The 15,869-nt window shown below is 51.0% G+C and overlaps 1 protein-coding gene across 2 annotated transcripts in view; it reads left to right on the top strand.

Moving 5' to 3' along the window:
• Nucleotides 1-10,399: 10,399 nt before the first annotated feature.
• NOC2L (NOC2 like nucleolar associated transcriptional repressor) overlaps nt 10,400-15,869 on the top strand; it is a 51,676-nt gene continuing 46,206 nt past the window's right edge. The window contains exons 1-7 of one of the 2 annotated variants that reach the window (XM_074161810.1): nt 10,400-10,472; nt 10,680-10,865; nt 11,730-11,898; nt 12,428-12,541; nt 13,201-13,321; nt 14,559-14,649; nt 15,292-15,370. In XM_074161810.1, coding sequence (XP_074017911.1) covers nt 10,453-10,472; nt 10,680-10,865; nt 11,730-11,898; nt 12,428-12,541; nt 13,201-13,321; nt 14,559-14,649; nt 15,292-15,370 — 780 coding nt within the window. In that variant the 5' untranslated portion in view covers nt 10,400-10,452. The remainder of the gene's footprint in view (nt 10,473-10,679; nt 10,866-11,729; nt 11,899-12,427; nt 12,542-13,200; nt 13,322-14,558; nt 14,650-15,291; nt 15,371-15,869) is intronic. The other variant, XM_074161811.1, reaches the window with a different exon arrangement.

Below are 15,869 nucleotides of genomic sequence, written 5' to 3'. Positions count from 1 at the left end.
GGCTGCAGGTGGTAGATGGTGGGATTTCCCTTCTCACCAGCCCTGACATGGGGGGAAAACCAAAGCATTACCCAGGCAGGAATAGAATCATAGCATGGTGCGAGTTGGAAGGGACCTTAAAGATCATCTTGTTCCAACCTCCTAGATCTAGTCCCAGACAATTCCCATGGCCCCCAAGCATGCCTGCCACCGCTCAGAGACCCTGCCAAGACCAGCCCCTACCACAGAAACATCATCCTGCTCGTAAACCAGCGATGGGGAGGAGACAGTCCCTGGAAGAACACAAGTAATGCAAAGCCATGCTAAGACTCTTCTCTCTTCTGTGACACTCACTGCTCCCCAGCTGTGCTCATCTTTGGATCGATATCCTCCTCACCTGCCTTCAGAAGGGTACTGCTCTGCACCATATGCTCACACCGCTTTTCCTTGAAGCTGCACCATCTCCAAACCAGCCTAACAAGGTGCATTTCCATGTAATATAAGCAGAAGCATTGATCTTAGAAGCCCCACCAGGGCATGCCAGTCCTGCATTGATCAAACACTGCTTAAATAGAGCACTAGAGACAGTGAACATCAGAACTGATTATCAGAACCCTGATTAGCCTAAACAAAAAATAACCGGGGAATCCCATATCCTAAAAGGCAAGAGTGATGTTATGGACCACAGATCTTTGAGTGGTGGCTGTTCCCTTCCAGCTTCCAGAAGATGCTAGATTTGCAATGTACACACCTGACTTCAAAAGTTAAGCTCAGAGAGCTGCTCTTTTTCCTGTGTCCACACAATTTAGGAGGATAAGGCAGAGGGTAAAGGCAATGGCAGCACAGAGCTCTACAGTCCCAGTACAGAATCCTGCAGACCAGGATTCCTGCCATTTTATATTTCAGGCCTCTTTTTGGGGAGAGGCTAGGGATTCCCAGGCTGTCAGTTAGGGAACAGGAAACACGTAGAAAACAAACAAACAAAAAAGCCTAATCAAGGAATAAGGGCATTTCTTTGTGCAAAGATGTTTTCTCTTTCCACGCTCTCAGCATCTAGGATGCTCGTGGTGTTTCAAAAAGGCGTTTTGACTGTCTTCCTGCCAGCAGCACCCAAAGGAAAGGTGGGGGAGTGAAGGGAGAATGACTGAGCAGCAGGAGGAAGAAGGGGGAGGGAGCAGGAGAAAAAGGCAGCTTGAAGGGAAGAAAAAAAATAAAAAAATAAAAAAAAATGCCTGTGTGCTGCACTCGTGCGCCTGCCCCCGCATCCCTGCGGCGAGAGAATCCCCTCAGCCTCTGTGCTCCTCACGACACCTACACGTCGCCAGCCGTGCCGAGCCTAAAAATAGAAACCCACCATGCTGTGCCTGCTCAGCCACGAACGCAGCCATCTATTCATTTTTAAATAGCAATTGTATCACGTAGTAGAGTCTGGGGGAGGGAAAAAAAAAAAAAAAAAAAGGATGAATAAACATCTTTCCTGAGCAGGAGAGAAGCCTGCAATGCCCTCTTCTATTTGCATCATCCTGCGTGGTATGAGATTCCTCATCTCGCTGTCAGTGGGGAAGACTCACGGGGAACACAACAAAGACAATGCCTGTTGATGCTTTCCAGCAATGAGTAGGATGCTGTTGTGCCCTCGACAGGGAAAAGGAGCCCAGGAGTTAACTGGCCTTGTCCTCCCACATCCCTCAGCCAAGCTTTTCAGAAAGCTGCAGCATCCCTAGGACACCCTCGGGACACCGCTGGATGAAAAGTGCCTGCACGAGGGCTGTTGATAATTATTAGCATCCCTACCAGGGCTCAAGAGCTCCTTTCCCAGACCCGGTTTAGTGGCAGAGAACGGATGGTGCTTTCTTGCCTTTATTCCCCTCTGTAGCTGCAAGCCCCAAGGGTCTTCCTGATCTGCTTGAGCTGGTTTATCACTATAACTGCCAAGCATACTTCACCCCATCGGTATTTAAGTCATAGAATCATAGAATCATCTAGGTTGGAAGGGACCTTCAAGATCATCTAGTCCAACCATCAACCTAACTCTGACAAAAAAAACATCACTAAACCATGTCCCCCAGAACCATGTCAACCCGTCTTTTGAACGCCTCCAGGGATGGTGTCTCAACCACTTCCCTGGGCAGCCCGTTCCAATGCTTGATAACCCTTTCAGTGTAAAAATTCTTCCTAATATTCAACCTGAACCCCAGCTCTAATTGGGAGCACCCGCCTCACCCCTCCTGGTAGCAAGGGATGGGAGCTCCTGGCTCCACAGCAGTGCAAGGACCGAGGGAGGACAACGCAGGACAGGACAGAGCAGCAGGGAGGAGATGGGACTGCCAGACCAGGGAGGCAGCACACAACTCTGCCCCAGCAGTCAGGGCAGAGACACTGAGGGCACAACAGACTGAAGGTGGCTGTAGCCAACGCATCGGCATCACCGTAATCAAACGCATTTCCAAGGAGGGTCAGAAGCACTGGGCTCCCTTCCCAGCCCTGCCACTGAGTCATTGCACAACTCCGGGCAAGTACAAATGCACCGAGTGACAAGGGTGACATTATCTTCCCTTGCGACGATTCCCATGGCCAAGAGGTAGAGACCAGCTATTGCTCACTCCCTTCTCCACCCACACCCACTTGCTGTCACCAGGCAGGCCACCAGAGAGCTCTGAAGAGCTCGACTGGAACACCACCGCTGCTTTCCTCACCCACAACACCGTGCAGCACCCTGGGCTACACCACCGCTGTGTCACCGGGTCTCCGACGTGACCGAGCAGGGACAGAGGGAGACGCCATCCCGGCCACCGCGCTGCCACTGGGCTCCCAAGAGCATCCCCAGGGGACAGCCCACAGCTGACCTGACCCACGGGCAGCCTGAACCAACTCTGCTGCATGGGTTTTTTTGCTACAGCCACACTACAGCCTCAGCAATCCCTCCCCTGAAGAGGGGCTCAGCCACCCACCAGCCTCCTTGGGAAAAGGTCACCATCCCACAGCGCAGGGAGCTCCGGCATGGGTCTGGGCTAAGGCTTGTACAGCTCCTTCAGTGTCCCCTCCGCTCTCCAATAACACGTTCCCGTCAGAGCTCCTTTGTTTTAACGGGTCAGGATATAATCAGTGGGGAAAAAAAGGGAAAGGACACCACCCCACAGCTGCTTGTGCTGCTCCCTGAGCCTGAACTCTCAGCACTAAATATTCCTTATTTCCTCGTAAAACTTCATTCCCAGGAAACGAAGGGCTACGAGGGCTGCTAAGATATAATTAATGGGGAGCAGTGCCTGGACCACAAGAGACAGTAACGCAGTGTCCAGAGCTCCAGCGGGGGGAAGTAAATACAAGCCCACTTTTGTGGAGCGTGCAGCAGCACGAATGCACGTGTTACACATCAGCTGTAATGGATGCGGTGCCTGACTTGTAATAACTCTTGGGTTATGACAAAAAAAAAAAAAAGAAAAAAAAAAAAAAGAAGGCATTTGTTTGGCTCCTATGCGACAGAGCGTGGCCGTGCATAACAGCTCCGTTAATTAATGCAAATGATCCCTGCCCAAAGGGAGGTCTGTTCTCCTTGCACAAAAAACCATATTTTGCTGAGAGTGAAAAGAAGCGCGCTGAGCAATAAACAGGGAACAGAGTATCCTCCAGGGAAAAGTTCAGAGCCTGCCCTTTCCCCAGGAAGGCCTCGGAGAATGGCTTTTTGTTGACAGCCTGGATGGAGGTTTTGTGTCCACCAGGCTAGCTAGGAGACCTCAAAAACACATCCTGTACAGCTGGTCAGATGCTGGGGACATCCCCTACTCTAAGGCATGACATGCCCTAAGGCCAGATGTACAATCATGCTTAAATCCACCGCTTCCATGTGTGCCCTATCCCTACGTTGATATTCCAGTACATCTTTTCTGGTAAATCGGCTATAAAGCCCTGTTTTCTGAGCAGCACTACATCTCCCACAGAAGTGCTGCCATCAGATCTTCAGGATGAGACATGAAGTCCTCACTGGCAGTCACCTCTACCCCAGCGTGTCACGGCACAGAGGACAAGCTAGGTCAATAAGATGGCCCCACATTGCCTGCTTCCCTTTCAGGGCAGTGGTTTTTCCCCTTCCTTGGCCTTGGGGACACAAAGTCCTTTTTTTTTTTTTTGCCTGCAGACCTCCTGTGGCTCTGTCCCCAGGCGGGAAGGGGCTCCTGGAAGTACCACTCTGTTGTGTCCAGCAGCTTCAGGTCCCCCTTCTGAGCTTTGGAGCCCAAGCAGCATCCTCCACAACAGCACAGCAAAACTCCTCCTGGGGCAGAGCAACAGCATGGACCGCAGGAGAAGAAGGAGCCTGACAGTGGAATCACAGGCAGGAATCGCTGCTTCCAAGTGCATCTCCATCTCCCTTACACCAGAAATCAGAATTCTTATTTTTAACCCCTCTGAGAGAAGTCACGGGCCATTGCCAAGCAGCCTCCTGCAATTCAGCGTTCCCCCAAAGAACAGGGGGGCAACACACATTAAAGCTCAGGGCAGGACTAGACCGGGGGCACAGGCAAGCCCCTGCCCAGCTCTGTGGGTGCTCACACAAGCACAAGGAGCTTCTTTCCTCCTGGGAGCCAGGCTGGGAAGAAGATGTGCTCCCGTGTTCCTGCAGACTCTTCCTTCAAGGGACGCAAACAGCTGAGCCGGCAGGAACAATAGCTGCTCTAAGACCACAAATACAGCTCGTACCAGCATCCAGAGATGCAGCTCAGCGTGCTGCAGGCCTGCAAATTTTCACCTTCCTTAATGCCTCGTGGAGGCAGCCCCGTTAATTTGGCCGAGCAATCCCTTCTGTTGACCCCTGCCCATGGCTCTGAAGCCCACATCTAAAGAGAAGCTTTAAACCACCAGACGACTAGCAGCATTTTTGCATCAGTAAATCCTCTTGCTATAGGCACGTCTAAGACACCAGGGCTGTTCTCACAAGCTACAGCGGACGCACACTACCTGTCCTTACACCTCAAACCTGGATATCCCAAATTCTTGCTTCTTTCAGAGGGCCTGGCACTGCCCATTACAAAATATATTGCACTCCTACCTTTCCTGCTCCCTTCCCCACAATTAACACAATCAAAGGAGGTTGGAAATCATCCAGCTGTGTATGTGCAGGACTCAGATGTGAAACAGGCACTAAATCTAGGCAATTATCCCCACCAGGACCTGTCCCATTAGCGTCACTGATACAGACTGAAAATTCTACGCGCTCAATACAACACTTTGGGGTTCAGTCCCTTCTCAGCTCCTGTAACACTTTACCTGCAGCCAGGGAATTCAAACAGACACCGACAGCGTGTAGCAGCTCACATTCAGCCTTTTTAATATAAGGTTAATTATGTGTTCAGGCTAGAAAAGCCAGGAATTGTGAGGAAGCAGAGGGACCTGATATTTCAGGACCACCAAGTGAACCTGCTGCTCTGAACTGCAGGTCCAGACATCGGCGCCGTGATGGCTGATTTACAGCTGCTCCTATACAGAGGTCAGAACGGCAAATGTTGATGGAAATGTGACTTAAACACGGCAAGGGGAGCTGTCATTCCTGGCACCACCTCTGCCTTCAGAGGTGGTAGGAGGGATGGTAGAATTAGGAAGCTGGCAGTTTCTACCAGCCAGATTGAGGACTCTGACACCTTGCACCCCTCTGCCACCTCCGGAATGGACACGGCGGAGGACATGAGCACGCCAAGAACACACAACGGGGGTGAGCCGCAAGGAGAGGTTAGGAGCAGGCACCTCAGCCCCAAACACTTCTCTCCACCTCCTCTCCTCTCTCTCCTGCTCCCGCTGCCAGCACTGCCCCTGCCCACGCATCTGCCTTTGGTTCCCCAAGCCCCCCTGCTAGGGAGGGGAGGGCGAGGAGCGCGCTGCTCCTTTGGATCGGTGGAATTAATCTGCTCGGAGCTCGCCTGAAGGCAGCGCAGACAGCGCTGAGTCTGCAGGACCGAGAATCCCCAGCTCTCAGTAGGGTTTGGGTTGCCTTTTTTTTTTTTTTTTTTTTTTTAATGAATTAGGCATAACTGACACGCACTGAATCCTCCTGTCTAGACATCTGCAGAGAAGTGACAAGCTGCCAGAGAGGATGTGGAGCCTCGGCAAGGGGGTGGGGAGGACGGGGGAAAACGGCACACAGTTTGCCAGCTCTACAGCACAGAGACAGCGCTGGCTTCAGGCAAGAAGGGCATTCAGCACATTGACCTAGTCAGTGTCTTTCAGCAGCTCAGTGGGTTGTAATCAATTGGCTCTGGTGCGCACAGAAGGCTGGAGGTCTTTTCTAATTAAAGCCTCTCTCTCCCCATCACTCCTGGGGAGTTTTGTTTGGAAACTCAGCTCAAAGTTGCTCCCAGTCACCCCAGTTCACGCTCAGAGGAGCTTTCGCTGAGGGAGGAGGGAGCACAAGGCAGAGCCTCACTGCCTGCATTGGGACATTCCCACCCTTGAAAGAGATAAAAGGGTCTCCAGCCTGCTTAGTACCTACCCGGGAACACAATCTTCTCCCTCTCCCATGCACACTTTGCAACTCTTCCTGCAGACATCTCCAAATTCAGCACTCGCCTTCGCTATTTTGCACACAGGAGATCACAGCAGCTCCAAGCAGGACTCCATGGTTGAGGGATTTAGAGGCATCTGTGCTAACGTTTGGGTCACTTTTAAGTAATTGGTTGTAAGGGTCAGGACCCAACTAGGTTTGGAACTGCTGAATTCCCAGGTTAGGGAAAAAAAACAAGAAATGGAAATTAATTTGCGCCTTGAGATGCTCAGCAAAACGTGCAGGTCTCCAGCTGCACTGGGATTAGACAGCAGTTCCTACAGTCCAGCATAAAGCACACCAAAATCTAAGCAAAAGGAGCCCTTTGCCTCTGCCAAGGACTGGAAATGTGGGTCACGTCCTAATTCCCCCTTCCCCGTGTCCCCCAGTGGACACAGGAGAGGAGCTACTGCCGCATCCAGTGCTATTTTATGGGACAAGCAGTGCCAAACCTTTACCCATAGGCAAGAAGCAAGTCTCCTCTCCAGGCAGCAGAGTGATAGTTAACAGCTTCAGCTGCACCATCCATCACCGTGGTATTCCTGATCTCCCTCTAGCCTCTCCTGTGACAGACATCTCTGTCCCCAGCTCATTTTTCAGACAGGTAAACAGGCAAGACGAGAGCACTCAGGGCACTGGTGACAGCCCGTACCAGAGCATCTCAACGTTCCTGGCTCCTAGACTTGCCCAGGAGCTCCCTTCTGCAGCATCCTTGGCCAGCAGCTATTTGAAGAGGGATTGTGCCCTTTACCTGTCCGCTGGGCAAGGTGATGGTGTCTCGAGTAGGTGGCAGTGGGCCAGCTCAGAATGGGTCCTTACAGCTCAGCAATGCCCTGACGTCAGACGAGAGCGATCAATCGGGTCAGAGCCAGCACGAGATACTGCTTGGCTTTTAGTGGGAAAGTTGACCCCATGACACGAGGAAGTGTGGTTGAGTGGCTCCAGCAGTAGGGTCTGCTGGCTGCAAACAGGCGAGCGGATGGATCCTCTACTGATAGATAAGCCAGGGAATGATGCCCAGTGAAGCACTGCTCATGAGTGACTCTCCGAACCAGGAGGTCACCAGCTGCACCCTCATCCCTTTCACAGAGACTGCATGGCCCATGCCATGGTTATGGACAGCTTACAAAGCCTCCTGCCAGCCTCAGCCATAGCGTGGGTTGGCAACGTAGATGTACTGGACCACGTAAGCATCTCCCTTTCTGCACAAGCTCAGTGCTTCCCACTGTGGAGCAGTGGGAGCCTGTTTTCAAGCCAGAAAACAATTAAGAGAATTCCCTCACGTGTTCTCGCAGGCAGCAGCACGAGTCGCATACGTGGAAACTGAGCTATGAGGAGGATGTGACATAATGGCCTTGAGTTTGCTGGTACACTCAGCCAAGGCCAGCAGGTCCCAGACCCTTGGAATTTCAGCTGATGGAGCTCAAATTCCTGTCCCCGAGGAGTCACATCCTTCAGAGGAGACAATGTGGTCTGCAGCCAGTTCTAGCAGGCCAGGCAGAAAGGGTGAAGCACCTCTTGCTCCCAAGCCCAGTTCGGCTAAGGGTCTGGAGGCAAGGCTGCAGCACCTGAGAAAATACGGAAGCCTGCGCTGAGATTTCAGCACAGCTGTTTGATTTTTGAGCCGCTGAGCCTGAAATGCAGCAAAGCAGAGACCAGAACCCAGAACAGTCTCCCCAGCAGATCTCCAGTCTTCAGAGCACGCCTGCCTTGATTTTCTGGTGCCACTCCATCTACGGAGACCCAGACTGATGCTGATGAGCGCAAGGGTGGATGGCCACCAGATGGGCTGGCAGAGCAAAGAGGTTCCATTGCCACCCTCCCTAAGCTGACCTTAGCTAATAGAAAGCAAAAGGAACTATGTTACCTACCCAAGATACTAAGGAGCAACTCCATTTGGATCCTAGACCATCAAGCCAAGACAGCAGGCGACTACTACGCCTGCCAGTTCCTGGTCTGCTCTGAATTAGACGCTATTTGCTGGTATTCATGAATCAGTCAGTTCTCAGGAAGGAAACTCAGATCTTTTACTAAGAGTCTTACTCACTGCCATACTGAATAAAGTATTTCCAGCAGATGCTCACGGGTTAGGAAAGAAACTTGGGGTGCAGAGGGGAGAGGTTCCACCGAGGTGATTGCTTGATGCAGTAATTGCAACCAAAAGGCTATTGTGCATTGAAACGAGCCATATAGCAGTGAACTTGTAACAAACCAGCACCTCCTGGTACAAAACAGTAGCACACAGACATCCCAAATCTCTTGTGGAGGCCCCATCCCTCCTCCCATCCTCAAATACAGCTCGTGATTTCAGATTGTCCATACTGAGAAGGGGCAGCAGCTCTCTGAGGCTCGTTCCAGCCGTGCCCTGTCCTGGGGGCAACAAACTACCTGCACCAGCCTGGTGACAACCTGGAGGCTCTCAGGATCAAAAGCACCCAAACATCCACGTGTTGCTGAATCACTCCAGAACTAACCTTTGTGGTCCCCAGCAAGGAAGAGCACCCCAAGACAGAGCTCATAGGACAGCGGGCACTGAAGTCAAAGGAGAGCAGGCTTCTTTTACAGACAGACCCCATAAAAGCAAGGCCACCGTTTCTGCAGTTTTCTAGCTTGGCACGAAAGCCTGGTCAGTTGGTGGCCACGTACCGATGCGCAGAGAGCAGGGACAGCCACCCGACTGCTGCATTTCGTCCTTGCCGTAGAGAAGCCGAGGTCCCAGGGCCAGCACTGCTCGGAGAGGGAGGTATTTGCTCAACCAGCAGAACCAAACCAGCTGCCCGCCCCAGCCTGCGGCTCCCCGGGACCACCTCGACCAAGGGAGATGCTGTGGCTCCAGGAGAGCCCAAACGCTGACTGCAGAGGCCGGAGAAAAGCTGCCTCCCGCTTCCCCCGCCAAGTTACCAGAAAACCTCGGGCAACGTTTCTCCCTGTGCCCTTCAGCTCCCTCCACAAGGATCCCAAACCACCCTTCCAGCCAGGGCGAGCCAAACCGCAACTCTCACAACCTCCCCGCAGCCCCGGCGCCCCGCAGGGCTCTACAGCTGCGGTTTCTCCCTTCACCGAAGGGATGGCTCCAGGACCCGGCAGAGGACGGGGAAGGAGACCGGCTCCGGAGAGACGCCGAGGTACCGAGCGGGAGCTCAGAAACGGCACCGGTTCATCCTCCGGCCACGGTGCCTTAGACCCCGACCGGCAAACTTGCTCTCCGAGGGGAGGCCACCCCACCAGCAGCGCGGGAGCGGCGGCGGGGAGTGATGGAGAGCTCGTCGGGGGGGGTGGAGGGGGTGTCCTCCTGCCGCCAGCCCCCCACCCTTTCCCGGTAACCCCCTCCCGCTCACCCCCCTCCCAGGGAGGGGCCGCGCCCCGGCGGTACTCACGGCTCCGGCACAGCGACGGGCCCGGCCCGGCCCGCCCGGCGGGATGCTGCGGGTCTCCGCTATACCCGCACCGCTACCGCCGGCCCCGCGGCGGGGAGACGGGGGGAGACGGGGGGAGACGGGGCGGGCCGGGGGCGGGCGGCTGCGGGGCTCCTCCTCGGGCGGCGGCGGGACAGGGCTGCGGCTTCCTCCCTCCCTCCCTCCTTCCCTCACCCGGAATAACCCCGCGGCGGAGCTGCCCACCAGCACGGCATAGGGCTGCGGCGTCCCGTCCCCCCCCCCCCGCCGTTAAATGCCGTGCCGCCGGGCTGCGGGGGAAGGGGCACTCGCTCCGCCCTTACCGGGCGCGGGGGCTGGCCCTACGTGGGGACACACATACGGAAGGGGGGGGACACAGATGGGGGACACACAGACACGTGTGGCACCAGCAGCCCACGGCCCGGCCGCCGGTACCGGGGGAAGTAGGGGGGAGCCGGGGGCGGGGCCTCCCCGCCCAGCCCCGCCCCTCCCCGCCGCGCTGCATGCTGGGAGCGGAAGCGGCGGCCGCGTTGAGGCGAGGAAGGCAGCATGGCAGCCGCCGGCAAGAGGTGAGCGGTGGCGGAGGGTGGTTGGGAGCGGGATGGCGGCGGGAAGGGGCTGGGATGCTGCTGGGGAAGCCTTCGGGGTGCCGCTGGCCTGGTTGCGGCTTGTCAGTCCCCGCGCTGCCGGCCCTAAGGCCGCCGTGAGCGGGCAGGCCTGGTGCTGCCGCCTCGGCTCCCCACTGAGCACCCACCATCTCTCCTCACCGCCCCCAGGAGCCTGGCGGAGCTGAGCGTGGACGAGTTCCTCGCCGCCGGGTCCGAGTCGGAGGCTGACGGCGGTTGGGAGGAGGAGGAGAAGGCCACCAGGCCCGCCAAGGGCCCGGCGCAGCGGCGGCCGAGCGGGAAGGCGCAGCAGAATGGGAAGGCGAAACAGCCGCTCCAGGCCCCACCGGCTGGGAGGTAAGGGCGAGCCGCTGGGGATGGGAAGAGCTGGTTCTGGGACCAGCCGGGTCAGAGGTGCCTAAAAGGGAACCTAAAAGGTTCGAGACCGTAGTGTGGTTATGAAGTACAGGGCAGTCAGGTTTTCAGCTGTATTCGTGTCAATCCAGGAGCTGCAGTGGAAGAAAGCTTATGTACACTTTTAATTGTTTGCAGGGTAAATTTGAGTCAGAAAAAGCTCACTTTGGTTTTTCTCAGTTTGTGTGTGTTTGCTCTTACTGAAAGAGACTGCAGTACCTGCAGAAAGAAAATGGTGAAGTATTTCTTAGTTACTGCTGATCATTATTAGAAGCCAAAACAATTCTTTCGTTCCAGATAAGATTTTAATGAGCTTTCATTGTTGGATTTCTCTGGCCGTATTGCTTTTAGTGTTCTTTATAAAAGACTTGCAAGTGTCCAAGAGGTTGGGCTGCTTGATGGTTACCCAGAGAGTGGAGTTCGAGTTCCAACATCTTCTGAACCTGCTTTGGCAGGGAGGGTTGGACTAAATCATCTCCAAAGGTCCTTTCTGACCTGTACAATTCTGTGATTACTAACATGAAAAAATTCTTTTTTATTGTGCGAGATGTTTTCCTGACCTCTGGTCAGTATGCAGTGTGATAGTTTATCAGGATTTCTTAGTGCTGAATGAAAATAACCTTTCATAAGTGCTCTAGAACACCAGGTGTTAAATGGGATACAGAACTGTGGCCACAGCCCTGATAAATCCATCGCTGTTCAGATTAGCCCCAGGTGTGCTTTAGTGCCTAGAAGTTGCTTGCTTTTTTTACAGCATCAGCAGAAGTTTGAGTGATGAATAAATGCATGTTAATTCTTATCTACCAGGAAGAAGGGAAAGGCATCTGAACATAAAGATCAGCTCTCCCGGCTGAAGGACAAAGATCCTGAATTTTATAAGTTTTTGGAAGAAAATGATCGCAAGTTACTGGATTTTGATGCTTCAGACAGTTCTGATGAGGAGGAGGCGTTGCACGTACCACCCGATACACTGGAGGTACGAGCCCCTATTTTGGATTATTGAAATCAATGATTTTCATTATTTACCTGTTAAGTATTTGATTTTCAGTGCAAGGTTTATAGTGACACAGAAGATTGGGGAGGAGCTTCCCCAAAGATCACCTGCAGGTGTACAGGCTTGTAATCCAGAAATCAGCTGTGGGTTTGAACTGAGCATAAGGAGTTTGTTAAAGATTGTGAAAGCAAAGCTTTAGAGTATATTTTCTCTGTGGTTTTGGTTTTGTCTCCTTTCCCAATGAGAGTTTGTTTTGCCTCAGGTCATATGCTTTCTCCTTGATGTTTTACGTTATCACACATAGTATTTATGTAGCGAAGCTGCAGGGCTTACGTAGCTTTTTTTTAATTTGTAATACTCATAACGTAATGCTATTATCAGCACTTTGTGTAAAGCAGTAATAAAATTCACTGCTGCCTGCCTTTCCTCTTCAGTAGCTGCTCAGCAAAAGAGGTGGGGCCAGAAAAGAAGTATATATGCCTTTTCTCAGTCCTGGTATTGACTTCTCTAGGAAGCAAGTGATGAAGATGAAGACGAAGAAGAACATGAAACTGTCAAACGGAAGAGAGTTTGTTTGATCCCCGTGAGCTTGAAAATGGTTGAAGAATGGAAAAACGCTGCAGAGGTGAGCAGGGAGTTGAAATACTAGGCACTTCGAGTGTTCTCCTTTAAAGGTTCTTCTGTGTGTGTGTTGCTGCCTTTGAAAGACCAACTTTAGATTTGTTCATCTTTTACAAAAATCTACAGAGAAGGTGTATGGCCTGCATACGCTTGTTACTTCACCATGACTTGTCTTTGCAATTTTTGCTTGGGCTGCAAGATTGGAGTTACTTGTGCTCCATCTGAAGGAGAAGCTTGAGAAACCTGTGGCTCAGAAGGGGTCAGAATGGTTAACTTCTGATTTTTCATCCTCCTACTAAACACTGTGCTTTTGGTAGCTCCAAGAACTTTTTTTAGTCACATTTTGAGGAGTGATGAAATGACTTGCTGCTGCTGACTAAGAGGGGGAGGGAAAGGTCAAATTGGATAATTGCTTGCAGCTGACTCATTGCTGCTCAACCCCCAACCAATTAAAAGCCCTTGAAGCCCGTTTTAGAGCAAGTGAAGGCCATTAGCATTTGTTAGTACTTTCTTGACTTTTTTTTGTGTGTGTTAGAGGATGGAGCTGTTTTTGCAGCCAGACTTACAATGCATTCCAATACTCCTGTCCCAGTAAAGTGCTCCAGAGTTTCAGAATATTCCTTGCTTTTTCTCCTCAGCAATCCTTTTTTTTTCTTTCCCCAGAGAAATCTAACACCAAAACTTTTCCATGAAATCACTCAAGCCTTTAAAGCAGCTGTAGCAACCACCAAAGGAGATAATGGTGGGGCTGATCCCAGCAAATTTCAAGTCACTGATGCCGCAGGTGAGTTGGTGACCATAATACTTCTGTGAGAGAAGGTTTTTTGGTAGGGAAGGTTTAGCTATTGGAAGAGAGTGGGGATAAGTACTGGTAGAAGTTTAACTTACCCTTTATTTCGCTTAAGTAGCTTATCTTCTTGCTGGTGGTGAGTCTGTGCAGTGGTATCTCCTCTGGTGTCCCAGTGTGTAAGTGCACCTCTCGGTGTGAGTGCCTGGAGCTTGCAGGCTGCTGAGGAAAGTACCATGCTTCATCCCCCAGACTATTTATATAAACAGTACCTTGATTCAGCTTCACTCTATTTGTAGTGCACAGGTTTTTTGGACAACTTTTGCTGCGGCTTCTTGCTGATCCCTCTTAGAACTAATCCTACAAGTCTTCTTACCAAATAGTGTTCTATAACCTCACAGCAGTTCAGAGTTCAGTTGCACCATCCAGTTCATGTTCCCCTAGCCAGGAGTGCTCAAAATACTGCACGTCTAGATCTCCTTCTCTGCAGGATTATCGTGCCTGTAGAAAAATGAGATGCAGCCTCTCTCTCTCTAGCGTGGCCTCCTTTTGCATAAGCTCCAGATTTTGCGAACAGTTCTGTTTTAGACTTGCGACAGCGTGGCTGAGAGCGAGCATCTTTGTTAGTGTCTCTGAGGATGTGACCTGCAGCCCACCTACTTCTACCACTAAATTACCACTTTCTCACTGTGTTTTATCAGCTTGTTACTGTGTGCCATCTGGAACTGGCATTCTGGGGTGGGACTGCTTAAACCTACATGTTCTCCTTAATCCTTTCTTGCCAGGCGTAGGGCTTTTTATATCTTTCATAGCTTTTGGTAAAATCACATTCTTTAATTTAAGACATCGCATAGGATTTGCATGTCCATTTCTGTGACTGTTTTTTTAATTAAAAAGTGCCTCTAATTCTTATTATGGTTGAGGGAGATTGGTGGTAGTATAGACTCCTAGTCGTGGGTCAGGCTGCTTTTGTGCTTGGTGGTGTTTACTCAGAGAGCGAAGTGGTGGCCCCTGTGCCAGAAAGCTGTCAGTTGTGATCTTACTGTTTAGATGAAAAATTCTAGGGTAAGGCAAACTGATGTTTTCTGGAAGCTTGTGAAAATGCAGTAGTTCTGCTATGGGAATTACTGGCTTCAGTTCCTCGAGGAGCTCTTTTCAGATTAGCTGAGAACCCAGGTATATATGGAAAATGATTTGCAAATGTTTCACTGACTTTTTGTTTTTTTTTAACCAGCGTTCAATGCACTTGTGTCATTCTGTGTCCGGGACCTCTTCCACTGCCTGCAGAAGCTGCTGCTTCTGAAACCCCCAAAGAACAAACTAAAGTAAGTCTGAAGAGATTTGAGAACTGCAGGTGGGAGAGAGCTGGTTGGGGTTTTTCAGAATTGCAACCTGGTTGTGAAGCTAGAAAAAGACAGCAGCGCTTCCCAAACACTGGCAAAGCTGCCTGATGATATTCACAGTTGTCTTAACCAGGTTCTTTCTTTCTTCCCCAGAAGTGCCTCCTCTGTAAAAGTAGGGGCCAGCTAAACTCTAGATTCCTTTTTGACAGTGGTGCCTGGTCTGAGAAGTAAATTCCAGTTCTTTGTGTAAATACCAGCCTCTTTCCTCCCCAGGCGTGACTTGTGCAGACTAGTTTGGTCTGTCACAGCTCCATGCATCACACTTCCAGAGATCTGGGTACTCTGCTGGGAAGCTCTTTGAATTGAATTTTCTAATACTGTTTTTCAGGCAGTCATTACAGGGTGGAATTACTTCTTTTCACCCATGACAAAATTGTTACTACTTTTATTTCTTGCTTTGCTAGCAGTTGTCTTTACTCACTGGCAATATCGAGGAAGTGAACAGACTATTCTTTGTGCTGCTGGGATCTAATTTATTTGGTGGGGTGTGTTTTTTGTTGTGTTTTTGTTTTGTTTTTGTTTTTTTTTTTTTTAAAGCTAAACCCAACTCTTCCTCATTTCCAGAATGGTCCTCCCTTCCACCAGCCCACTTTGGAGCAAGCTGCGACTGGACATAAAAGCGTACCTCAGCTGTACTATAAAAGTAAGAAACTTCAGCATGTTTGTGTTACTGGGGTCAGTCTGTGCATTGCTGGGCTTTTGTTCAGGGTATTTTGGAATGAGGCACTCAAAGCCTTGGGCATGAGATCGTGTTTGCCCAGTTCTCTGTTGTGTTTTGAAAGTATTTGGTCTAACAGTTCTCTGTTGTGTTTTGAAAGTATTTGGTCTAACAATTTGGAGGTCCGTAGGATGGTTGGGTCAAAATAGGTAGCCTGTAACAAAGGGCTGGGTTAACATTCTGGCAGTGCTTTCTGTCTTAATTTGTCTGACAAATTAATATTTAGTAGGCTTTAAAGTGGTTTGCAGTGCTCCTGTGTTCTGCATCTTTAAGTCTATTTTTGGCACTATGATCTTGCTTCATGTAGTAAATACTAAGATGTTATGTTGACAACCTCTGCTCCTCACATACGACATCTCAGAGTATGATTATGCTCCATTCCCCTAGGATTTTCCATCCATCCAAAGTAGCTGATCTCTGGTGT

The sequence above is a fragment of the Numenius arquata genome, chromosome 20 (assembly GCF_964106895.1).
Source record: "Numenius arquata chromosome 20, bNumArq3.hap1.1, whole genome shotgun sequence".
Classification (NCBI taxonomy): Eukaryota; Metazoa; Chordata; class Aves; order Charadriiformes; family Scolopacidae; genus Numenius; species Numenius arquata.
The sequence above is the reverse complement of the archived record's forward strand: the minus strand, read 5'-3'. Positions and strand labels throughout refer to the sequence as shown.